Source organism: Harpegnathos saltator, unplaced genomic scaffold, assembly GCF_003227715.2.
Source record: "Harpegnathos saltator strain DR-91 unplaced genomic scaffold, Hsal_v8.6 scaffold113, whole genome shotgun sequence".
NCBI lineage: Eukaryota > Metazoa > Arthropoda > Insecta > Hymenoptera > Formicidae > Harpegnathos > Harpegnathos saltator.
The window spans coordinates 95695-120989 of NW_020229888.1; the positions used below are offsets into that span (position 1 = coordinate 95695).

General features: G+C 35.1%; 2 protein-coding genes and 3 long non-coding RNA genes across 9 annotated transcripts; 2 read left to right on the forward strand and 3 right to left on the reverse strand.

Annotated features, from left to right (window-relative positions):
• Positions 1 to 1283: 1283 nt before the first annotated feature.
• LOC112589172 (uncharacterized) lies at positions 1284 to 2110 on the forward strand. 2 transcript variants are annotated; one of them, XR_003113338.1, is made up of 3 exons: positions 1284 to 1445; positions 1523 to 1588; positions 2081 to 2110. It is a non-coding gene; the product is annotated as an uncharacterized LOC112589172 (long non-coding RNA). The 2 variants fall into 2 exon arrangements; XR_003113339.1 differs by lacking the exon at positions 2081 to 2110 and adding an exon at positions 2015 to 2039.
• Positions 2111 to 13689: 11579 nt separating this feature from the next.
• LOC105190908 (uncharacterized) lies at positions 13690 to 16611 on the forward strand. 2 transcript variants are annotated; one of them, XR_002163098.2, is made up of 3 exons: positions 13690 to 14518; positions 15027 to 15640; positions 16474 to 16524. It is a non-coding gene; the product is annotated as an uncharacterized LOC105190908 (long non-coding RNA). The 2 variants fall into 2 exon arrangements; XR_003113341.1 differs by having other exon boundaries at positions 13784 to 14518; positions 15027 to 15138; positions 16474 to 16611.
• Positions 16108 to 18346, reverse strand: LOC105190909 (brain protein I3). Of its 2 annotated transcripts, none has more exons than XM_011153923.3 (3): positions 17684 to 18346; positions 16736 to 16887; positions 16108 to 16637 (listed from the first exon to the last, which is right to left on the reverse strand). In XM_011153923.3, exons 1-3 carry the CDS (start codon positions 17748 to 17750, stop codon positions 16506 to 16508), a joined length of 351 nt encoding a protein of 116 aa, XP_011152225.1. In that variant the 5' UTR covers positions 17751 to 18346; the 3' UTR covers positions 16108 to 16505. The 2 variants fall into 2 exon arrangements, with proteins under 2 accessions (XP_011152225.1, XP_011152222.1); XM_011153920.3 differs by having other exon boundaries at positions 16113 to 16637; positions 16736 to 16890; positions 17684 to 18340.
• A 1428-nt stretch (positions 18347 to 19774) lies between these two features.
• On the reverse strand, positions 19775 to 21790 carry LOC112589173 (uncharacterized). 2 transcript variants are annotated; one of them, XR_003113342.1, is made up of 3 exons: positions 21707 to 21790; positions 21166 to 21431; positions 19775 to 20529 (listed from the first exon to the last, which is right to left on the reverse strand). XR_003113342.1 is itself a non-coding variant. In XM_025301413.1 (2 exons), the coding sequence occupies exons 1-2, from the start codon at positions 20857 to 20859 to the stop codon at positions 20290 to 20292; spliced, it is 441 nt and encodes a 146-aa protein (XP_025157198.1). In that variant the 5' UTR covers positions 20860 to 21159; the 3' UTR covers positions 19775 to 20289. The 2 variants fall into 2 exon arrangements, 1 of the variants encoding a protein (XP_025157198.1); XM_025301413.1 differs by lacking the exons at positions 21166 to 21431; positions 21707 to 21790 and adding an exon at positions 20659 to 21159.
• A 234-nt stretch (positions 21791 to 22024) lies between these two features.
• On the reverse strand, positions 22025 to 22749 carry LOC112589178 (uncharacterized). Its single transcript, XR_003113346.1, has 3 exons — positions 22414 to 22749; positions 22162 to 22256; positions 22025 to 22080 (listed from the first exon to the last, which is right to left on the reverse strand). It is a non-coding gene; the product is annotated as an uncharacterized LOC112589178 (long non-coding RNA).
• Positions 22750 to 25295: the final 2546 nt, after the last annotated feature.

Consider the following 25295-nt stretch of genomic DNA (forward strand, 5'->3'; position numbering starts at 1 on the left):
ACAACATTCCGGAGAGGTTTTGAAATCGATACACACTATACGGCACGGACCGCCGCGTATCGGCAACGACACCTATCGACACCGACACGTACCGACACGTACCGACATCAACTCGTACCGACGCCGACACGTACCGACGCCGACACGTACGGACACCGAAACGTGTCGACACCGACATGTACTGACACCGACACGACAAATTAATGCATATGTTCAGACTATTCCGGTAACTGTCAGTCAGTTGACGTTGCAGTCATGATGGATGGATCATCTAGCGACGATAAATTGGTTCTTGCAACCTTATTTTTAGACGAAGAGAAAACGGGACTGAAAATAATGAAAGAAAGGAATCAGAAATGGATACATCTAATGTTAAAAAAGAGAAAACTTGAAAAAAAACATTGCACATTATTCAATGATTTACTAAAATATGACATGTATTATCAGTATTTTAGAATGTCGGAATGTAAATTTTATGATTTATTAAAATTAATTGAACCTATACTACAGAATCAAAATATATCATTTCGTGAGGTAATTTCACCAACAGAATATTAACATTTTCAATTTATTTTTCCTACTTCATGTTCTACTGCGTCCATTTTCTATCGCTTACTGATTCAGACTGGCATAATGTGAATTGATCTTTAGTCGGTAAGAGTCCGACATAATCGATTTTACAGATTATAATATTTTATGTTTAACAACCTTTTTTATTCACAGAAGGGAAATCCTCATGGATACTCCCGCCCCTTTGGGGAAGGGCAGGTTATGCCCTTAGACTTATCGGCTAAAACTCAGGATGTCTTCCAGGTAGGCCGGAGTGGGGAGAATTGGAGGAACTACGCCTTCCCCAGTACCACGGCCCTGGGGCTCGAAACAAGCCCTTCGCCCAAGTGCCACGTCCTCCCTCCACCTTGCACGGAAAAGAGGGGCGCGGATGCTTACAAGCGTAGGCTTGTGAATATAGCAATATAATATTGAGAGATATTTGTAAATGAAGGAAAAATATTCCATTGAGCACTAAGTGTTCAAGGATTTAAATTTTAATATTAACTGTTGATAATGTCACTCTCCTCAGTTATATTCGGACAGCACGTTGCACCTTTATCTTCACAAATATTAATTCTAGTTTATTGCTTCTTAAAATTATCAAGATTATTTATTTTTACCGTTGTAATTGTAAATTATAAAATTAATATTTATCCTGTAAATATTAAATTATTTTTGTTTACGTTTATATAGGGTGTTTAATACTACCCCCCCGCGGGCACCACCTTGTCGTGGTGGGGGGGCTTGAAGGTCCCAATGATGTACAGAGCTGTGCCGGCGGGGGCTTCGGCCCCTGGCAGGTTCTACCATGCCGGAGTGGTCTGTACTGAGGGACTGGACTAAGAGTGCCCTGGTCTTCACTATTTTGTAAATTCCTGTTGATACGTTTGTTGGTAAGTTTGATGGTAAATTTGTCGATAAATTTGCATATAATATGTTGATGATAAGTATAATATAATCGCATATAAAGATATATAATATATGATTGCAGGCTAGTGAATACAGCAATTACGCGATTTAGCTGGATAATTAACAAGTAAGTATAAATTAATAATATTTATATATTAATGATGTATGTACGTGACGTATATATAAAATAATAATGTAACATAGTATAAGATTTTACAAGTAAAATTTATGTAAAGCTTACGTTTTTAAACGAAAAGGTAAAAAAGGCGCCAAGTACAAGCGCAACACGTATTGTGTTATTTTTAAAAGTATCAAACTCAAATTATTTTTTATTGTATATATGTGTACATAAGTTTTTACGAGTAAAACTTATAACTATAATAAAACTCTGCAACACTTTTCTACTGTACAAAAGAAGTGATATATTAGAACAGTAGCGCCAACTGAGAAACCTAACATATACGAGGGTGGTCCGATAAGTACTTAGCCTACAAAAGAAAAACGAAAATTTTGGAAAAGTGGCGATTTATTTCTCAACATAGTCTCCTTTTAGCTCGATACACTTGACCCAGCGATGCTCCAACTTCTTTAACCCGTCTGAAAAATACGTTTTCTCGAGGTCTGCAAAGTAGGCCTCCGTGGCGGCGATGACCTCCTCATTCGACTCAAATTTCTGCCCGGCGAGTGACTTTTTCAAGTTTGGAAACAAAAAGAAGTCGCACGGGGCCAAATCTGGACAATACGGTGGATGGGGCAGCAGTTCGTAGCCCAATTCGACCAATTTGACCGTGGCGAGGGCGGAGGTATGAGCCGGCGCGTTGTCATGGTGGAAGAGCACTTTTTTCTTCGCCAAATGGGGCCTTTTTTCTGCAATTCGGCGTCGAATCGGCCCAATAATTCGGCATAGTACAGCCCTGTGACCGTTTTGCCCTTCTCCAGGTAGTCGATGTAGATCACACCTTGTGAATCCCAGAAAACGGTGGCCATCACCTTTCCGGCCGATAGGCCAGTCTTCGCCTTCTTCGGAGCACGTTCGCCGGGTGAAGTCCACTGTTTCGACTGTTCCTTGGTCTCTGGTGTGTACCAGTGGATCCATATTTCGTCGACGATCACGAAACGATGCAGAAACTCCTTCGGATTGCGCTTAAATAGCGTCAAACACTGCTCTGAAGTGGTCTCACGGTTGCGCTTGTTGTCCGGAGTGAGCAAATGCGGCATCCATCGCGCCGACAGCTTTCTTATGCCCAAAATTTCATGCAGGATATGACCCACGCGGTCTTTTGAGATGCCTACTGTCTCAGCTATCTCGAGCACATTCAATCGGCGGTCTGCCAATACGAGATCGTGGATTTTTGTCATGTTATCCTCCGTGGTAGCCGCTTTCGGGGCACCTGGGCGTGGCTCATCAAAAACCGACGTGCGACCACGTTGAAACTCATTAAAACAATTTTTGACGGTCGCCATCGAAGAAGAAGAGTCACCGTACACAGCATCCAAGCGCTCTTTGATTTCGCTGCGCGATTTCCCTTCCAAAAACAAGAATCGAATCACCGACCGATATTGCTCTTTTTCCATTTTTCTAAAATCCGCGGACACGCCCGCTTCCACACGCGGTCAAAACAAAACTACGAGTCCGATTCGGCTGAAATTTCGACAGTAGCCGTCTACGAGACGGCTGTCTACTACACGATGTACTACACGATAGTAAATTTCTCTTGCGATAGTGGCGCCATCGGGCGTTGAGGCTAAGTACTTATCGGACCGCCCTCGTACAGGGTGTTTGATAGCTGATCATGCAGACGAAAGTTGGAGATAGATTAGGTGTAGCCGAGAAGAAAAGTCATGTACCGTAATGTCAAATTGGCAATAGTTATCGAGTTATTAATTAAAACATGTGAGCTAACGAGCGCGTAGAGAGCGGAGGGCGACCGCAGTAAGCACATAGACATTTGATACAGGCGGAGTCAACGAGTGGCGGTAGGCGAGCGCGCGCGGCGAGAGGCAACGTAAACAACAAGAGGTGAACGCGCGCGACGAAAAGCGAGCGAGCGCGAACGACGAGGAGCGAGCGAGCGCGACGAAGAGCGAGCGAGCGCGACGAAGAGCGAGCGAGCGCGAACGACGAGGAGCGAGCGAGCTATGAGGAAAAAGCTGTAAAGAAAAAGTTCGCTCGCTCCTCGTCGCGCTCCTCGTCGCGCGCGATCGCCTCTTGTCGTTTACGTTGCCCCTCGCCTCGCGCGCTTGTCTACCGCCACTCACTGACTCCGCCTGTATCAAATGTCTACGTGCTTACTGCGGCCGCCCTCCGCTCTCTACGCGTTCATTGGCTCACATGTTTTAATTAATAACTCGGTAACTACTGCCAATTTTACATTATGGTATATGATTTTTCTTATCGGCTACACCTAATCTATCTCCAACTTTCGTCTGCATGATCAGCTATCAAACACCCTGTATATATATGATTATTGTATACTTAACTTAATATTTTTAGAAATCTCAAATTCAAATTATTTTCTTTTTTAAGATATATATTATGTACATAACATAAGTTTTTATCATATATGTATATAAACTTTTAAAACTAAAAATTATATTGTGTTATAAAAATTTAACACGTTTGTTAATAGTGTCCAATATTTAAAAAAAGTATCTTTTTAAATATTATGTACATAAGTTTTTATAAGTAAAACTTATTAAATTATTTTTTTTGTAAGATATATATGTACATAAACTTTTAAAAGTAAAAATTATATCGTGTTAAAATAAAAATTAAAATAAAAATTTAACACGTTTGTTAATAGTGTCCAATATTTAAAAAAATATCTTTTTAAAGGTTATGTTATTCAAAATATTCAAGAAAACCTAGCTACAAAAAATGTCCATACATAATTTTTTATAAGTCCAACATAAATTTTTATAAGTAAAATTTATCATTATTTATTAGAACACTGAGTTATATGGTTATTTTACTTGTTATTGTAACAAATTAATTATTATAACAATGCAATAAAAAATATTTAATACAAAAAATTTTGGCGCGGCTGCACCAAATACTATGTCGAACTAAAACTTGTTTAATACATATATGACAGCATTTTTATTATAATATTAGGTTGTTCGGAAAGTTCGTTTCAAATTTTTGAAATAAATTAAGAGCGCAATATTTTACACAAAGAGGAACTTTATTGAAGCAAATATGTACCGTTTTGTTCAACAACCTTGGCCCATCTTTCAGGAAGCTGCATGATACCTTTGCTCCAAAATAAAGGTTTCTTATTGGCGAAGAATTTATCAAGATGACTTTTGAGGATTTTCAAAGACTTGAATTTCTTGTCCCGAAGAAAATTTTTTAAAGAAAGAAATAGATAGTAGTCAGATGGGTCATGGTCGGGAGAATATGGAGGATAAGGAAGAACGTCCCATTCGAAGTCTAACAGCTTCCTACGGATAGACATTGCGACGTGAGGTCTGGCGTTATTATGATGGAAAACAATTCCACGCCTGTTGGTCAATTCAGGGCGCTTCCGTGCGATGGCAGTCTTCAGTTCGTCCAGTTGAAGGCTGTACTTCGCCGCGTTGATGGTTTCGTTTGGTTGAAGAAGCTCATAATATACCACGCCCTTAAAATCCCACCAGATACTCAGAAGAACCTTTTTCGCGTGAAGCCCCGGGTTGGCCACTGTTTGCGTAGACGCGTCGCTGGTTCCCCACGACCTCTTGCGGCTAACATAATTATATAGGATCCAACTTTCATCGCCTGTTATGATCCTCTTCAAGAACGGTTCTTTTTAGTGCCGTTGAAGCAGCATATCGCAGACGTTCACACGTTCCAGCAACTGCCGTTCATTCATTGAGTGTGGCACCCACACATCCAGTCGACTTGAGAATCTTAGCTTCTTCAGATGGTCATGCACGGTGGAAACAGATTTGTGCAGAGGGTCGGCGAGTTCTCTAACTGTCACTCGAGGATTTTCGTGCACGAGATCCATAAGAAGCGTTTCATCAACCTCCTAAGGCCGGCCTGAGCGAGCTTGATATTCCATGTTGAAATCGCCAGCTTCGAATCTTCGATACCAATTTCGAACTGTCTGGTGAATGATGCAGGCATCTCCATATACTGAGAACATCTCATTCAGGGTCTGCGAAGCCGTGAAGCCACGTTTAAAGCAATATAGCATCACATAACGAAAATGGACTTTTTGGTTCTCCATTTTTCAAACTGATTTCTGACGAAATAGTTGCACTTAGGAAGATCTGCGAAGTTTCCTTAGCGGGCTCATAGATCCGGGAATGTTTGTTGACAAACATAAAATCGTTTAGAGCGCCTTCGTTCTTACTGATTACATAGAAATGTGGAGCGCGCGAAATTTGAAACGAACTTTCCGAACAACCTAATATATTCTATAATGAAGGTTTATAATTTATTATAATACTATATAAACTAAAAAAAACATTACACCGTATATGTATAGAGAGAATTTACAAGTACATTTTATTATAATAAAAATGCTGTCATATATGTATTAAACAAGTTTTAGTTCGATATAGTTTTTGGTGCAGCCGCGCCAAGATTATAATAAAATGTACTTGTAAATTCTCTCTAAACATATACGGTGTAATGTTTTATTTAAGTTTATATAGTATTATAATAAATTATAAACCTTCATTATAGAATATATTATAGAATAAATTTTTGTGTCACAATAAAGAAACCATACACAAGTCGTGCGTTAACAACTAAGAAAATTTCAAAGTCATACTTTTACTATACAAAAACAATGTACTACATTAAAACATCGAAACGGTCAAATATAACTCGGTATTTCTACTGATTAACCGGAAAAAAGCGTACACATGTTTTACGTAATATAATACAATAAAAATAGTATTAGGAGTACAAATAAGTTTCCGCCGTTTTCTATCGAAAATTAAGAATTTATTGTGAAAGAACGGTACATTACGTTTTATTCAAAGTATTGTCCATCACTAGCCACTACTTTTTCCCATCTTTCTGGCAGCATTCGGATACCATGTTGGAAGAACTCTCTTCATCTTTTGAGGCTATCCACGAATCGAACCAATTTTTAGTATCTTCATATGATGTAAAGCGCTGCTTAGACAGGCCATGTGCCATCGACCGGAACAAGTGATAATCGGAAGGGGCAATATCTGGTGCATACGGCGGGTGGGGTAGGACTTCCCAATTAAGTGTTTCCAAATAGGTTTTGACCGGTTTTGCAATATGTGGCCGAGCGTTGTCATGTAGGAGAATAATTTTGTCGTGTCTGGAGTAGTAATGGGCGCGTCTTGAGTACTCCTTGAGTACTCGGCTCAATCTCATTAATTGTATTCGGTAGAGAGCTCCAGTAATAGTTTCGCTCAGTTTGAGCAACTCATAATACACGACACCAAGCTGATCCCACCAAATACACAGCATGAGTTTTTTTCCATGAATATTCGGTTTGACTGTCGATGTTGAAGCATGGCCAGGTGGTCCCCATGATTTTCTCTTCTTTGGGTTATCGTAGTGGATCCATTTTTCATCACCAGTAACTATACGATGCAAAAAATCCTTTCTTTTATACTTGGCAAGCAGCATTTCACACGTGCAAAATCGGCGTTCAACGTCTCTCGGCTTCAGTTCATATGGAACCCAATTTCCTTGTTTTTGAATCATTCCCAACGATTCTAAACGATGTGAAATTGCTTGTTGAGTCACTTTTAATGTAAGTGCAAGTTCTTCTTGCGTTTGGCACGAATCTTCCTTCAATAATGCTTCTAATTACGTGTCTTCGTACACTTTCGGCCTTCCACTACGTTCTTTGTCTTCCACGTCAAACTCACCGTTTTTAAACTTTTGAAACCACTCACGACAACTTCTCTTACTCAAAGCAGTCTCACCATATGCTTCTACTAGCAATCGATGCGCCTCAGCTGCAGATTTCTTCAAATTAAAGAAGTAAATCAAAAGTTCCCGCAAATGACGCTTATTCGGCACAAAACTTGACATTTTCGCACGAAAAAAATTATGTGATGCTGATACGGAGTCACTAATACTTCAAGGTTATGTTGTTACCAGATGTCCAAACTTGCAATATTACGTTTTACATCTGACAATTTTAACATAACCTTCTGGTGGGGCCATCTTTTATCAAACGGCGGAAACTTATTTGTATTCATAATACATATATTTATGATAAAATCCTTTTTGCAATATACTGAATAGAAATGAATTATTTTTAACGGCAATTACAGCTAATTTCTAAAATTAGCTGAACTAGTATAAATATTAATAATGTATAATTAATTTTCAACAGAAATAAAACTTAATTTATATCACATTATATATCACGTATGATTACACGTGTGATTAACAGAATGTATATATATGTATATATATATATTTATATGTATATGTATATACAGGGTGGGGGGTTATAAGTTTACAACCCGAAGTGTGAAGGTAGATTGGGTTAAGACAAACATAAAAGTCCCATACCGTTTTTCGAGATTCGCAATAATTATCGAGTTATTAATGACAGAAATCTGAAGAGTGGGAGCGCGCCGGCATAGATGATTGGAGAAGCGTTGCAGCTGCTTAGGCCGGAGCGCGGCCCAGTCGATCCAGCAACTGTTGCCGGTGCGCGGCAAGGGGAAAGACAATGCGCCGCTATTCGTTGTTTTATCTCGCCGAACCTACGTCTCGCCGCACGCCGCCAATAGTTGCTGGGTCGAGTGGGCCACGTTGTGGCCTGAGTAGCTACAACGCTTCTCCAATCATCTATGTCGGCGCGCTCCCATTCCTCAGATTTCTGTCATTAATAACTCGATAATTATTGCGAATCTCGAAAAACGGTATAGGACTTTTATGTTTATCTTAACCCAATCTACCTTCACACTTCGGGTTGTAAACTTATAACCCCCCACCCTGTATACAGGGTGTTTGAAAGCTTACCATGTAGACGAAAGTTAGAGATAGATTAGGTGTAGCCGATAAGAAAAGTCATGTACCATAATGTCAAATTGACAATAGTTCCTGAGTTATTAATTAAAACATGTGAGCCAACGAGCGCATAGAGAGCGGAGGGCGGCCGCAGTAAGCACGTAGACGTTTGATACAGGCGAAGTCAGTGAGTGGCGGTAGGCAAGCACGCGTGGCGAGGGGCAACGTAAGCGACAAATGGCGATCGCGCGCGAGCGAGCGAGCGCGAACGACGAGGAGCGAGCGAGCTTTTTCTTTATAGCTTTTGTAAAAACTTGTTATGTCCATATACAGGGTGAGTCAATTAAAGTGTTACAGACTTATATCTTGGAAATGAATAATTTTAGAGAAAAATGTTTCAGACAAAAGTTGTATGGTGTCAAATGGGACATAAGAAGGTATCATTGATTAGACCTTGATTAGCCATTTGAAGGTTACGTGAAGGTCACCAACAATTTTTCAAATGGAACACCCTACTTTTTTGGCATATTCTTATAACATATTTCAAGAGCTTTCCAAAACACTACAACAAAGTATTTTTTTGTTAAGTACATCCCGAGTTATGAAGCTTCAAATTTACAGTATCGTCGGCATTAGCATTACCCAAGATGTACCGCGTGGAGGTTGCACGATCGGATTTATACCTCTTTGTATGTGTGTGTGTGTGTGTGCGTGTGTATGTGTGTGTGTGCGTGCGAACGCACACACACACATAATTGACTCACCCTTTAAAAAAAATTTGAATTTGAAGTTTCTAAAAATAACACAATACATGTTGCGCTTGTATGAGTTTTACTTGTAATTTTATATATACGTCACGTACATACATCATTAATATATAAATGTTATTAATTTATACTTGTTAATTATCCAACTAAATCGCCTAACACCACTTATAAATTGTATGAAGCGGTCTTTATAATTGAAGGCCGATCACCCTGGACGACGAGTCAATAAACACCGGTATTGATTTTTCGATGGCATAGCTCATCACATCGTCTGCTCAGCATCAGCTGATCGGCAATCAAATGATATACGTCATAACATACCAAAGCATACCAACATTCTCATCTTTTTATGCCTCTCTCTTTCACCTCTCTCGCCCGTTCTCTTTCTCGCCTGTTCCCACTCTCACTCCCTCTCTCTCTCTCTCTATCTCTCTCTATCTCTCTCTATCTCTCTCTCTCTCTCTCTCTCTCTCTCTCTCTCTCTCTCTCTCTCTCTCTCTCTCTCTCTCTCTCGCTCTCTCTGTCATACATTTTCACCTCTTCTACTGTAGCAATATTCTTCTCTCTCTTACTCTCTATCGCTTGCTCACTCGCACTCACTGCTCTTTGCTTCTTCAGCGCGCTCGTAACACCTCTGGTGTCGGAAAAACGAGATGCACAAATCTCCTCTCCTCAGCGGTTTAGCGTTTCTTTCTTACTTTCTTACTGAATCGTAATTTTCCGTAATTTGGACTTTGTCTTAAAATATATGTACTTGGAGACAACGTACACAAAAAACACTAGGACACTTTTCTTCCTATTTTTTAAGGCTGAATCGATTAGGACTAAAAAACGTCGATCGGTTCAACCACTGCTAAGATATGAATATCTCATCTCGTTTCAACTCGCAGTTTCGCGTATAATAGGCACGGTGTGCCTCTTGATACAATATTAAGACAGTAGACAATATTAACCAGTAGAAACAGATCTGATTAAAATACACAAAAGTTCCATACCGTTTTGCGATATTCGCAATAATGATCAAGTTATTGATTATAGAAATATGATGAATGAGCGCACGCCGAGACGATTGGTAGAAAATTAGTCAGTTCAAATTATAGCGCGACACAGTTGGTATTACCAGCAACTGTTACTGGCATGCAGTAAGATAAAACTAATGCAAAACCGAATGACAGTGCGGTGTCTTTCCTCTCGCTGCACATCGATAACAGTTGTTAGATCGATTGAGCACTGCTGACCCGAACGATTGAAATTCTCATCCAATATCATCTCAGCATATGCTCATTCACCAAATTTTTATAATTAACACCACGATAATTACTGCGAATATCACAAAGCGGTATGGGACTTTTATGTATTAATCAGTTCCATGCCTTCATCAACTATGGCTATAAATTACTAAACACTCTATATAAATTAACGTAAAATATCATTTGTTGATAATATCATTCAGTCATTTGCAGATACTGGCAAGGGTAAGGATCTTTTATACCTACCTACGAAATAATATTAAATGGGACTTGCAGAATTTAACGAAACAGAAAAATGCACTATTTAGTAAACTTTTGTCGATAAGTGCATCGACATATTCATCGGTAAATTTGCATTAAATACATTGATGATAAGTGCAATAATATTGTTGCACACAGAAATATATATCAGGTGTAGTAAAAAGAAATCCATTATTTTTGCATGAAATTGAAGGCTTTAATTACCATAGTTAGAATGATCCGATTTAGATCAAATATGCGCCGTTTTGTTCGATAACTTGTTGCCATTTTGAAGGTAATTTCATTATGCCTCTCTCATAGAAGCCCTCGTCCCTATTGGCAAAAAATTGAGACAGTCGATTTTCACAAGCCTCTCTTGAAGCGAATTTTTCACCAGCAAAATTGTTCGCCATGGACAGGAACAGATGGTAATCACTTGGTGCCAGGTTCGGACTATAAGGTAGATGCATAAGAACCTTCCAACCAAGCCCCCGGAGCTTCTGGCGAGTCACTATCGATGTGTGTGGCCTGGCGTTGTCCTGATGGAACACAATTCCTCTCCTATTGGCCAAAGCTGGTCGCTTCTGGATGATTGCTTCCTTCAGACGGTCTAATTGTTGACAGTACAGTTCCGAGTTAAGAGTTTTGCAGCTCCCGTAGGGAGCAGCTCATAGTAGATAATTCCCTGCCAATCCCACTAAACATACAGCAAAACCTTCCTGGCCGTCAATCCTGGCTTGGCCACCGTTTCCGCCGGCTCACCGCGATTCGACCACGACCGTTTTCGCTTGACGTTGTCGTAAGTGATCTACTTTTCATCACCAGTGACCAACCGCTTCAGAAATGGGTCGATTTTGTTGCGATTCAGCAGCGATTCGCAGATGGAAATTCGGTCCATGAAGTTTTTTTGCGTTAACTCGTGTGGCACCCATATATCGAGCTTCTTTTTGTATCCAGCCTTATTCAAATGGTTCCAAACGGTTTTTTGTGCAATCTTTAACTCTTGGGCAATCGAAACAGTGCTTACATGACGGTCGGACTCGACAATGTCCATGATTTTATCGATATTTTCGACAATTGGCCTTCCAGTGCGTGGTGCATCTTTGACATCGAAATTACCGGAACGGAATCGACGAAACCAAAATTGCGCGTGATTGGCTGTTACAGTATCAGGACCATAAACACTATTCACATTTTCAGCCACCTGGCTTGCATTTTCGCCTTTATTGAAGAAAAACTGTAAAATATAGCATATTTTCTCTTTGCTAGTGTCCATCTTTGACGCGCGCTCAAACAAAACTGAGTCAACTAATCACAAAACTGTCAGAAAAGTTTTTTTAGTATGAAATCTCATCTTTCTAACGCCATCTAGTGGAACCCGATCGGACTTATACAACGCGAGATACAGATAACTAAAGCCATCTATTGGAAAAATAATGGATTTCTTTTTACTACACCTGATAGTATTTCGTTATAGACTTGTGAATATACAATATCGAGAAAGGTATTTATCAATAATAGAAGAAAATGTGTCACATGAATAAATCGAGCCGGTTATGTGTGCATGCGTGGTAGGGAAAATCAATAAAGAACCATCGACACTGGCGTTATTAGTTCTTGTGCACGATTGTACAGAGAGCGTTTCGCATTTGGCTCAGCCAAGGTCCGTAAATAGAGAGACGGAGAATCAGGTCCTTTCATTCCACTTCACACAGTTTGGCTCGAAAATGGCGGCGACTGTGGCTCAGCCATAGACATATAATATATAGACCGCGCATTCGCAACATTTTCTTTGTCTGCACATGTTCAATATTAGAAAGAGGTAGCATGCTTTCGTAGAGCAGTCTATCTCTTTCTAACGATACGTAGTGGGGTATTTGGCCCCTCCGCCTGTTTAGAGTGGAGTTCTATATTCAAAAGAGACAACATGCTTTCGTTGGGCAATCTATCGCTTTCTGACGATGCATAGTGGGGGTAAAACAGTCTTCCGTGACAGGGGAAACAGAAATAGGAGAATATAGAGAAAAGAGAATTGTGAAAGGCAAAAAGAAGAAAATACGTCTGATATAAATACACGCATATGGAAAAATGATGATTTTGTATGGAAAAATGATGAATATGGACATATGACGATGGGTATAATTACATACCGGTGGAAAATAATCTGTTTGTCACTTTTATATGCATTACTGCGGCATACACAACAATATAGACTCATTGTGTTACGATTATACTTTTTGTGTTATGATTATACTATTATGAGTAAATACGTTTTATAATATTTAATGTCAATCGTCTTGTTTACATACGCTTTGTTTTACGAAAAGAAGGAGAACCGGAGATATAACACTCCACTCTAAATAGGCGGAGGGGCAAAATACCCCATCACGCATCGTTAGAAAGAGACAGACTGCTTTACGAAAGCATGCTACCTCTTTCTAATATTGAACATGTGCAGACAAAGGAAACGTTGCGAATGCGCGGTCTATATATTATATGTCTATAAGTATCACGTACGGTCGCGGACATAAAGGTTGTCACTTTTTTTTTAATGACTTTCGGGACGCATCCCGACTCGAGAAAGATAAGCTGCTGCTCCGCCTGCGGAGCACGCTTACGCAGTAACTCACAACGAAAGGCGAGAAATGAAATATACGTGGTATGACATAAGTATATCAACAATCATTACGTTCAGCGGAGAAAACCGCTCAGTGAGCGATTAGTGACTAAATAAATACGATTTCACTTAAAATTTAATATACATACCTGTTCAATACCTTGCAAAAAACGCATTCCCATTTTAATGACTTGCACTATGTATCTATCCCTCCGCTGCTGATTTTTCAAAATGTAAGAATTGGGTGCGTTCACAACACTCAACGGTTGAGCAATTGTTGAGTAATTTGTCAACGTTATTGGTCTGAATGTAAGGATCTAACAGTAAGGACCAATAGTCACTAATCGCTCATTGAGCGGTTTTCTCCACTAAACGCAATGATTGTTGACATACTTATATCGTACCACGTATATTTAATTTCTCGCCTTTCGTTGTGAGTTACTGCGCAGGCGTACTCCGCAGGCAGAGCAGCAGCTCTCATCTTTCTCGAGTCGGGATGTGTCCCCAAAGTCATTAAAAAAAAAGTGACAACTTTTATGTCCGCGACCGTACACCTATACAGATTCTCTGGCTCTAAAATGGCGGCCATGAGAGGACCTGACTTCGTTCTGTCTCTATTTGCGGACTTTAAGCTCGGCTAACAGCGGACTATGACACCTCTCCTTCTTCTCTCTGAATATAACATATATAGGCTGCGTTCCGAAATTTACTACCAGTGCTGAAAATATATAGTTTGTCATGTATATTATAGAATTTCAGTACTGGCAGTGAATAGCCGGACATACACACAGGACGCGACACGCTTGCCGCGTAGCGGAAGTTCACTAGGGAATATTGCGGTAGCCAATCATAGGGTTTGTTCTTTTCAGCTAAACTAGAGTGCGGTCCGGCAACCGCTACAAATGCTTTGAAGCGTTTTTCTTTCTCGTTCTATTTCTCGGATGCAAACGAAGGAAGAGAGAGAAGTAAAAACGCTTCGAAGCATTTGTAGCGATTGATGGACCGCACCCCTAGTGCTGCACTTGAACTGCATTGGTTCAGAACTAGAACTGACGAGTATAGCAAAAGTTCATAGGTGCAGTGATGCCAGATAGAATGGAAAAGAACGCCACAATACAGAAAACAACATGGTGTTACTCGTTGTCTAGTTAATGATTCTTCAGATGAAAATGATTATATTTTATCTTTATTGCACCACTATTACACGCATAACCTATCTGGGATGAAGAACATGATGGTAATATATTGTTATCCCATGTTTAATAATTAATTAACATTAATAAAGAAAAAACTGCAGAAGTATCTAATCTAATAACTGTACTTTAGTTGATGAATTACGAATATTACATCTCGTTTGTGGAATGATAACGTCTTATTATAAATTCGCATGTACATATAAAAAATTTTCATATTAATCCAATTCGTATAAATCCTCGTCACATAAATTTTCGTTAAATCCAATTTGGTTTGCAAATAGAACAAATTAAATACTATTAAATACTTTACTTTTTAACAAAATAGAACAAAAAGTTAATAAATAAAACAAAAATAGAGCATTTGCAAAAAGAACAGATTTACAAATAAAACAAACAAACTACTTTCTAATAATTATTTTTAATAAAACAAAAAATAAATAAATCGTTGCCGATTTGATGCACGTTATTTTCCATATTTATTTATTACTGACAATGAAAGATTCAAAAGATAAGATTTATGTATGTGTATGTATATGTATTATTCTAAAGCCAACAGCACACGGTGTTTGTTTATGTGCGGGATTGTTTGCTGGATGAAAATATTGCATTCTGATTGGTACATTTCCATCCATCTTCGAAAATGTACCAAAATTAGAAATATGTAAGTCTTTTGTTCACCTCCGTGGCGGTTGGATATGGTTCCTGTAACTATGCATATTTTTTTATATAAATTTTGATATGAATTTTGATATGAATTTTTGATTGAATGCATACATAGGGACTGCATATGCATTGTCTGTTTTTCTTTTACCTCCATATTACTGGAAAATAGCCTTACAGAATTTCATCTATCTACACTGTGAAAGTGGCGTTGGAGCAGTACCCTATTTTGCCCCAGAGCCATTTATTGAATTGAATTGAATAGAAATACGTAGTATATATCATATGTTCTATGCTTAAATTTCAACCCCATGTTTGTTTCTTTCTAAGTTCTAACAATTTATATTAATCAATAATAAGAAACAGACTATATTTGTCTTCGAAGATGAATGAAATTATATAAAATAAATAGGACCATAACACATGCAAAAACATAAATGGGAAGTATATACAAGAACACATAAATTATATGGTGTTAAGTACTTTAAATACTCAGGACAAAAGTAATTTTAATTTTAGATAATTATGAAGTTACTTATACCTTTATTTCATATACTGTAGAAAGCTTTATTAAAAGATATTTATTAGGAAACTTTACAAAAAATTCTAAAAATGTGTAACAAAAATTGATTTATTTAAAAACTCATAAATTTTAATATAACCTAGAAATTATAGAAGTATAATTTACAATATTTACTCATCAGTGAAGTTTTTTGTTAAATATATAAATCATAAATATAATAATACAAAAGTACATGCTTTCTCCATATATTGAAAGAGATATAATATGTTCTAACATATAAAGTAATATGTAAAATTATGTGTGGAACTATTTTTTAATTATGAAGTCATATTTTTATCATCTATCACAATATATTTCTTTAAATATATTCTAACAATTTTATTATTTTACACATACATGTATTATTATATATTCTATCTCAATACTTTTCTATATATATACAAGAAAATATTATATTATTAAGAAAAGACAACTTATTAATTGAGAATGACATCATTATTAAAGTCAGATATAACTGGTAAAATATATTCTACATTACAGCTTCACAAAATTCTATTCAAATTTTGTACATTGCATGAAAAAATAATTTGGAAACTGCTGTTTTAATCTGATATAACTATTATTGCCTGAGTTCGATATATTATTCTCATTCTTTTTATTTATCTTTTAAATCTTCTTTATATGTATATATGTTCTATTATAAAAATATATTATTTTGACTAAACATAATTTATATCATACAATATTGATTAACGAATTATTAACATCTATATTTTACTTCCAATCTATTTTAAATGAAATTATTTTTTATAGATATAGAAAGTATAGACGATTATTATTCTCACTCAACCAAAATAAGCACCACAATTTGAGCAACGTTTTGTCTTCAATAGCATACAGCAAACCAGCCCAATGGGAAAGAAGAGAATTGCACAAAGAAGACCAAAAAATGTATAATCATCTTCCATCACACCTACCTATATTGTACAAAAATAAAATTTTGATATATAAATTATTTTTAATACAGAAAGATAAAAAACAATAATAATAAACATTAAATAACATTGATACATACTCTGCATGCAGGACAGCCACCAACCAAAATAATTTCTGGAACAATTACTGTTGTGGAATGTGTAGCACCATATGATGGAACATAATTTCCTTGATTATTAGTTTCAGTATTGTTAACATAGTATCCAGGAGGTGGTTGCCATGATGAATTCACTACTAAAAATTATAACTTATTAAATTCTTTGTAACAACTTATTGATATAGGAATGATAAAAAGAGCTTATAATAAAGATTTTATCTATCCATAATAATAGAATAAAAGAAATCAAAGATAATGGAATCATAAGGAAATTCCAATTATTTTCTTCATCCTTGAAAAAAAATAGAGTAATTATTCATTTTAACAGACACAGCTTTTATACCTTTAATCTTAATATATGTTGTCAAAAATATTCTTTAACATAATTTCTAAAAGATTTTAGTAGTTCGTTAAGAAGTATTAACAATTAACATTTAGAAATAATATCGTTTAAGATAAACATGACATAGATTCAATTAAATTAGTTAAAAAATAAACTTTTTGATAAACAAAGGTTGACAATTGAAACTTTTTGAAAGTTACAAGATGTCCTTAATAATATATGTCAAAATCAAGATTAACTCATGTGATTTACTTAAACAAAAATTATCTGAGGATAATTCAGAGCATATATTTATAATGACATAATTAATTAATTTGATATACTTATAGGTTATTTACAAAGAAACATGTTAATCATTTACATCTCTTTACAATAATATTTCAAGTTCATCCTTTACAGAAAAGTTAATATCAATGTAAACTAATCAATCGTAATTATATATTACATACATTTCGAAGACATTATTGTAAAATAAAATAATATAAAGAATCAAACATATATATATATATGTAGATATATATATATATATATACATATCTATGAGATGCAAAACAAATCTAACCTAGGAATAAGAAATTATAACATACCTGCTGGAGCCGTTGCAATAGAATATGGTGGTGGTTTTTCAGATATTTTCAGTGGCTGAATCTCCATAATTGGTTTATAATAAAATTGGTTTATACTGCTTAATAGAAATAACGTAGATATAAAAAATATGGATACTCGTCTTTTAGGCTATTCTTTCTTGAAGAACCATTGTATATTTCCGAAACTTAAAGAGAAAACAGCATTTAAAGAGCTTCCTACAAGTCGTTAGTTATAAATAAATTAACCAATTACAGTCAATATTCCAAAAAAATCATCAATTATGACCAATCACATTTTCAATTTATAATAAGATATAATAAGTGATGGTACAATGCATTGACTATAGAATACATGGATGGAGCCTAAAGTACTGATTTAAACGAGAGGAGCGGTAATAATAGCGGAAAGGGGATCACTATTGGTCTGTTCTTTGTAGCTGCACTGTTGAACTGGTGCAATAAGTTAAAGTAAGTTAAAGTAAGTAAGACAAATATAGATTTTCTCACTTTAGCTTATTGCACCAGTTCAGCAGTGCAGCTACAAAGAACAGACCATATATTGACTTCGATAAACTTCGTTTCTCTTCGGTAAGATTCGGCTCATACTCTATATGTGTTGGTGTCGGTAACGGGTCTGTTCTTTATAGCTGCACTGCTGAACTAGTGCAATAAGTTAGAATGAGAAAAAATATAGTTGTCTCATTTTAACTTATTGCACTAGTTCAGTAATACCTCGTCTACAATAGAAAGTTCATTCTACAATACGTGTCGTAAGTTGTAAGCCGTAAGAACTGACCAATTATAGCCGATTATTTTTGTAATAATCGACTATGATTCGCCAATTTTTACGACTTACAACTTACGACACATGGAGGTAGGAATATTTGGAGGAAGCATATTTCTCCGGTGATGAAGCCTAAGGGGAAAGGGGAGTGTAAGTCTATTGTAACGTATATGAACTACCAAGATGGCGATAGCAGTGACGGTGATTACATGGAATATCTATTGCAACGTCTTGGAAATACAACTTTCACATGAATAAAAATAATAAATTGAATTTGATGCATTGTGAGAAAAAGTAATTTCAGAGAATAAAAATATAATCAATTTACGTATGGTTTATTATGAAATGTATAAAACGTATGACAAAATAAAAATTGCATTATAAATGTAATATAATTATAAAAGTAAATTATAATTTTATAATATAGTTATAGTTATAGATTATAACGCATGTCTTACTTTTTATTAACATAAAAGAAATATAAATGTAAACGCAAAAACTACCAACACAATACAATGTTATAATTTTCTATTCAAGATGCAACTGTTACGTAGGATGCACATTATGATATTGTATAATTAGAAATTAGAACATGAGTGTAATGTTACTGTTAGTTATTGTTTACTAGAATTATTGTCCCTTAAACAAAACTATTTTGTTAAATGCTTGCCTTATACTTATGTTATCACGAAGTATATTACGCCCTATAAAATGTAATCTTATTTTAATATATTTAGAGGCGATTGCTCTCATTATATGAAACACATGATTTTCTAAAATTGTTTGATCACGAGAATGTTCTTCTATATTTGAGAAAATATTTCTATTTTCAATGAGACGTTGCAAAACCTGATTCAAGAGATAAATTTCTGTAAATTTTTTTTATAAACATTTATCGCCACTTTCACGCAAAGCTAAACGAATTGCAATTTCAGCTTTAGTACAAATTACAATTACATCGTGTGAAGGCAATTTTAAGCCCCCACGATTTTTAATATTAATTAAAGAACATTCGATATGTGTTTCGTTGCCAGTAAGAGCTTCGATACAAGTTTCACAATGTAGAATTTTTTCTAAATGTCTTACAACAAAACCTGCAATATAAGCTATAACTCTCGTTGCAAATTCTGAAAGCGTTATTGTATCAAGCAAAAGAGGTAAATTTTCGTTGCTATCTTCATGATTGCTATCATCTATTACTCGAGATTTCGGAGTTGACTGATTTATTATAGTTACAGAATTCGCAGAAACATGTAGTATTGAAATTATTTCTAACGGGATGCAATTACCAGTTGCTGTCTCTGTGATCTCTGTATGGACAAAAATTTGTTTTTATAAGCGGCTTTAAATTGCCGAGCCGTCGGGTTATTGTTAGGACCTCCATGAGCTCGTATAGAGCTGAATAACAATTCAACGTGATCTTGGTTAAATTTATAACCTGGTATATATTTTAATACGTCTTGACTAACAACTAAATCTTTATAAAGTATTGTTATACTTTTGATACATATCATAAAACCGAGGAATGCACATTTATTTTTAGAATAAATCAACAATTGACCATCTGTCTTTCGCAATTGTGATAGGAAATTATAGCCTTCTTTTAATTTTTCCAAAATTATAGAACTATTGTTTTTATTTAACGGTTGTTTGAACCCTATCTGTTTCATGTTCCTCGAATTTAAGATATCAAAAAGATCATTTATTATTCGAATGAATCTCATCGTTGGGACCGAATTTGCAAATTCTGGATATCGTAAATCATTTTTACAAATTTCTAATGCATCAGCTACAGAGTTATTGAAGATTTACACTGCGAGTTTTACTTCATTTTTTGTTTATGGTATTGTATATGACGCGTTCTTAATTTATTACCCAAGTGTAGACTTTCCTTAACTTGAATATCATTAAGCTTCGTAAAATGTTCCCATTGGATCATATCACCATTGTCATCAATTATTGATTTATGTTCTCCAATACAATTACGTAACAGTTTCACACAATGGCATGGGTCGAGAAATACAATAACTTTTCTGTCCGTTATCGGATGAGAGAAATAAGTCTGAAAAGATGTAAAGTTAAAATTACATCCTAAAAGTGTGCACATGGTTAAATTAGCTGGAGCCCCGTCAAAAGTTACAGATACTATATTTATTTCATGCTTATGCAATAGTATTAATGCCTGACGAACCATATTGAACTTTTGCTCAGCATTCAGACCAGAAATAAAGAAATATCCAATGGGAATTTTCCAGGATCCATTAATACAATTTACAAGAAACACTAGTGCTTCTTTTGCTATTATACCGTATTCACAATCAATATTAGGCCCCAAGTCTATATATCCACAATGTTTCTCATCATCATATTCTACATGTTGCCTTACAGCCATTTCATCGAATATAAGAGCGCCAAAAAGAGGATAATTTACTAAATTAGCACGTTTCTTAATTGACTTCAATGCTTCCTCGTTAAAACCAGGTTCACCGTGAACCGACACCTTGAACCGACCATTTACTTATTGTTTTTGGATGGGGCAAACAAGTATCAAATTTTTTTCGAACAAATGCATACGCTCGTGACGAATAAAAGTACAATGTTAAAGCAAACGATCTTAATTCTGGCCTATACTTTTTAAGCGTTGGAGTTTTATTAATCTTATTAATTTGACGTTTTAATAATTGTTTGTTGAAATTACCTAAATCTGTTAAAGACATCCAGCTGTTCTGCATTAAGATTTGTTTTTTTTCAAACATGTCAATACATCTTTCAATTTTGCAACACACTTAATGGTTCGTCGTTGCTTTTGTTGTAACATTTTAATTTTTTTCTGAAATTCTTTTCTCATATACATCAACACAGTTCTCAACGATTGTTTCCGTGACGTATTTTCTGATAGATATGGCGAAACAATTATTCCTTGATTTTTAACTCTTTAAGTACGTGGTGTACTCATCTGGGAAACTGTATCAAATACAATGTTGATGAAAAAAATATAACTAAACGAAAAAAATTTTCATAAACATTATTCTTTTATTAGGAAAAAAAAAGTAACTACATATCTTGAGTAGAAATGCTAAATTTTCATTCTATTATTCAATCTATAGTAACTAGTAACAAAACTATTAAAAATCACTGGCCAATTTATTATTAATATAAAATTTTTGTAATAGTCCGCTATCACTTAACAGTGTTTCTACAAAATGATTTGTTTTATCTATTGCAATTGATAAATATACCTTGTTCAGTGTTGTCACATATTTCCATGGAATCAAGATTTTCTGCTTCTTTGATTCTGCATGTTTCAGGATCATCTATATAATCTATATAATTGTCATTAAAAGAATCATTATATTTCATTATATTTTATAAGAAATTATTAATAAGATTATTCATAACTCCACATCACTAAACAGTTACAATAAGATGATCACTAAATAGTATATTTTTTATAATAAGATAATTATGTTTTAACATACTTTTTTCTGCATTGTGATGTATTTTTTGTATTTTTACAGGATCAAGATTCTGTTGCTCTTTCATTAAATTATAATTATGCTCGTCCAATATTTTTTTTCACAGGAGACTCGTCATTTCTCATATTCATATTATTCTGTAATACATATTTAGTTAATACATATTGTCTTACAAAATATAAAATACTTGAAACTGATAATTCTATGTCTATACATACAAATGGGACAGCACCAGATCTAATTCTAATACAACTAAGTGATGTTTTGTCCATATCACTTTCTTCAAAATGTAATGAGCAAATAAATGCATTTTCTGGAACATTACTGTCATTTAAATCCATTCTATCAAGCCACTTTTTACGTACTTGTGGTTTCTTTGGAATTTTGTAATTATCAAATTACTTTAAAAAATGTCAACAATGATATAAAATATAATTTTACTTTGAATAATCAATAGTATTAAAACATACTTGTGAAATGTAATTAGTTTGCCATGTAAATATTTCCATCTCAATTGTGTTTTATTTTTTCGTGTTACATGTCTTCTGCTCCTGCAGTCTTTTGCATAACAATCAGACATATTGCATGAATTATTATGTGAATTTATTATTGCAAAGCACTTTATTACAGATATAAACAACTTTATTGCAAGCACTTTTATTACAAAATACGTGATACACACACAACCTCAAAATTCTTTGGTTATAATTACGCCGTATGATGTGAAAATAGATTTGCGTTACATATATCGTATCTTATATATATGTTATTTTTGAACCACCAAGATGGCCGCTACGGATATTTCCTCTCACCTCTCAGGCTTCATTCCCCTCGCCCTCAAAAATACTTTATGCTCCCTCCAGATATTCTTACCACCATGTTACGACATGTATTGTAGAATGACCTTTAAGGTCATTCTACAATGAGGTTGTAGTAGTATGCAGTAGGCAAATTGACCAATCACAGTCGATTTTTCTTCGATCGTAAAGAGAACAATCGTGATTGGTCAATTTGCCTACTGCATACTACTACAACCTCATTGTAGAATGACCTTAATGCAGCTATAAAAAACGGACCCCATATTGCCAAATATAATAATAAAGTACAAAAATAAAGAAAAATGAGTTTTTGTGTCGTGTTTGGGTGCAAAAATTGTGCAAAAAAAATTATGAACAATTAGAAAATGAAGTGAAAAATAAGTTTTCATTTCACGTGTAAGTAAAATATATAGAATGTAGGTTAATTTCCAATTGGAATATCATTTGTTTATATTTAAATTAATATAATATATATATGTATATTTGATGTATTATATTTGTTGTTAGGTTTCCTCAAAACATTGGCTGCGTTCAGTAGAACAAAATGATCAGTGAGCGCTTAATGATTATTGTCTGTGATTGGAGCATTTTTTTAGATTCTTCATAGACCCAGAAGTATTTACCAATCAGGAGCGAGAATCACTAAGCGCTCACTGATCACTTTGTTCTGCTAAACGCAGCCAATGAAAGAAAAGAGAAGTGGCTTGTAGCACTAAATTTAAAAAATTATAATCCACGTAAAACAGCGGCTGTATGTTCTGCACGTTTTTGAGAAGATTATGAAGTGGGACATTCCTTACACAAATTGAAAAAGAATGCCATTCCATATATATGTATAATGATGAATAAGTGTTTAGCATTTGTATTGTATAATGAACACATTACAGTTATCTTAAAACGTATCATGCTTTGGGAAGTTTAAGGAGAAAATTAATCTGGAGAACCTTTTTTCTTTTTTTTTTTTATTACGGTGGGGAAATCTTCATGAATACCCCCGGGGGGGGGGGGGCGTTATGCCGAACACCTACCGGCTAAAACTGCACCGGGGTATCTGCCAGGCAGCCGGAGTGTGGGGAGTCGGGGGAATGCGTTCAGCAGAAACTGTACACTACCGGGACCGCAGCGTAAAGCGCTGAGTAACGGTAGCGGAGCAGTAGCGAAACGATTTTCTCTGCTGAACGCAACCATAGACACAGACTACGTTTACACGGGTTCTAACTTCGACTTAGTAACGCTATGTTATAACTCCTACTTAAAGTGAGTTGCGTTTACACATTTACGCTTATCTATTTGAAATAACTTAATAACTTTCGAGTGAGTTAAAGATTTCCATTAGTACCAATATAAAAGGCCGAAAAATGAAATGATTGTGATTGTAGTCTGAATATAAAAGAATTAGAATATGAAAAGAATAGTATGTAAATAAATCAACAGATAAAGTGAACTTTTAGGTTATATTATGAATTTGAAAATTATAAAATATGTATATATCTATATAGTAAAATTTATATAATAAAATATAATATTTAACTAAAAATGAAATTAAAATTTTAGGTTATCAATTTTGGAAAAAATTAATCATGGAAAATATGGAAAGCGTACGCTCGTTTGTTGCTATATATTTGAAAATAGTAGAAAATATGACGATGCAATATGTACTATATGTACGAAATATTTTGATTAAACGGCGAAAGCGTCAGAAAGAAATTATATTACATTTGTTGAATTTAACACCACCAAATCATTTGCTTGATCTCGGACCTGTATTACAATTTTCACGACATAAATCAATTTTACAATCAAGTTAAGATGTTCAATTTTTATATTGGTATTATTGTCATATTTACACTACGTCCGTTTACACGTCTTCTTTACGTCGATGTAGAAACTTTAAGCCTCTTCACCAAATGACTTCGAGTTACTACATCAATGTAATAACTTCGTCGTAAAGGAGTGTTTATACGGCATCTAACGTCAGTAGTTATAACATCGATGTTATAACTTTGGCGTAAATTGAGCTGTGTAAACGTAGTCATAGTATATCTAGGGCCCCATTCTTGAATCTATACGCAACTTTACATATACGCACGTTGCGAACGGTAAAAATGCGCATACGTTTCTGACATGGTATTCTTGAACTTAATTGTGTAGTATTCGCAACTAGAAACGTATACGCTTTCCGTTGCGTTTAATTACGTTTGACAACATTAGAAAACATATGTACTTTCTGCAAATATCGACCAAAAATACGCTACGACGAACTTTAATTGGCTACGTTCAGCAAAACAAAGTGGAAAATATGGAACTAATATGGAAAAATCTTCTTGATTCTTCCATTATTTCAGCATGTTCTAACGCATTTATGACTTGTATGTTTACTATTATATCGTCTAAATCCGTTATTGTTACTACAGTTTTACTCTATAATTAAAATGCAATGAAATTTATATGTTATTTTCTCTTAAATTTCGTATATATTATTTCTCTCACGAATATGTAACGTCAGCTATTATTTTCCACTCTTTTAGCCGTCT

Bases quoted from the DNA above. Each gene is read 5' to 3' on its own strand.
- LOC112589173 (XM_025301413.1), bottom strand. From the start codon at position 20,859: ATGGCTGTAAGGCAACATGTAGAATATGATGATGAGAAACATTGTGGA. The intron at 20,530-20,658 runs GTTCGTCAGGCA...ACATCTTTTCAG, and splicing joins CTGAGCAAAAGTTCAATATG to ACTTATTTCTCTCATCCGAT.
- LOC105190909 (XM_011153920.3), bottom strand. From the start codon at position 17,750: ATGGAGATTCAGCCACTGAAAATATCTGAAAAACCACCACCATATTCT. The intron at 16,891-17,683 runs GTATGTTATAAT...TATAATTTTTAG, and splicing joins TATTGCAACGGCTCCAGCAG to TAGTGAATTCATCATGGCAA. The intron at 16,638-16,735 runs GTATGTATCAAT...TGTACAATATAG, and splicing joins GTGGCTGTCCTGCATGCAGA to GTAGGTGTGATGGAAGATGA.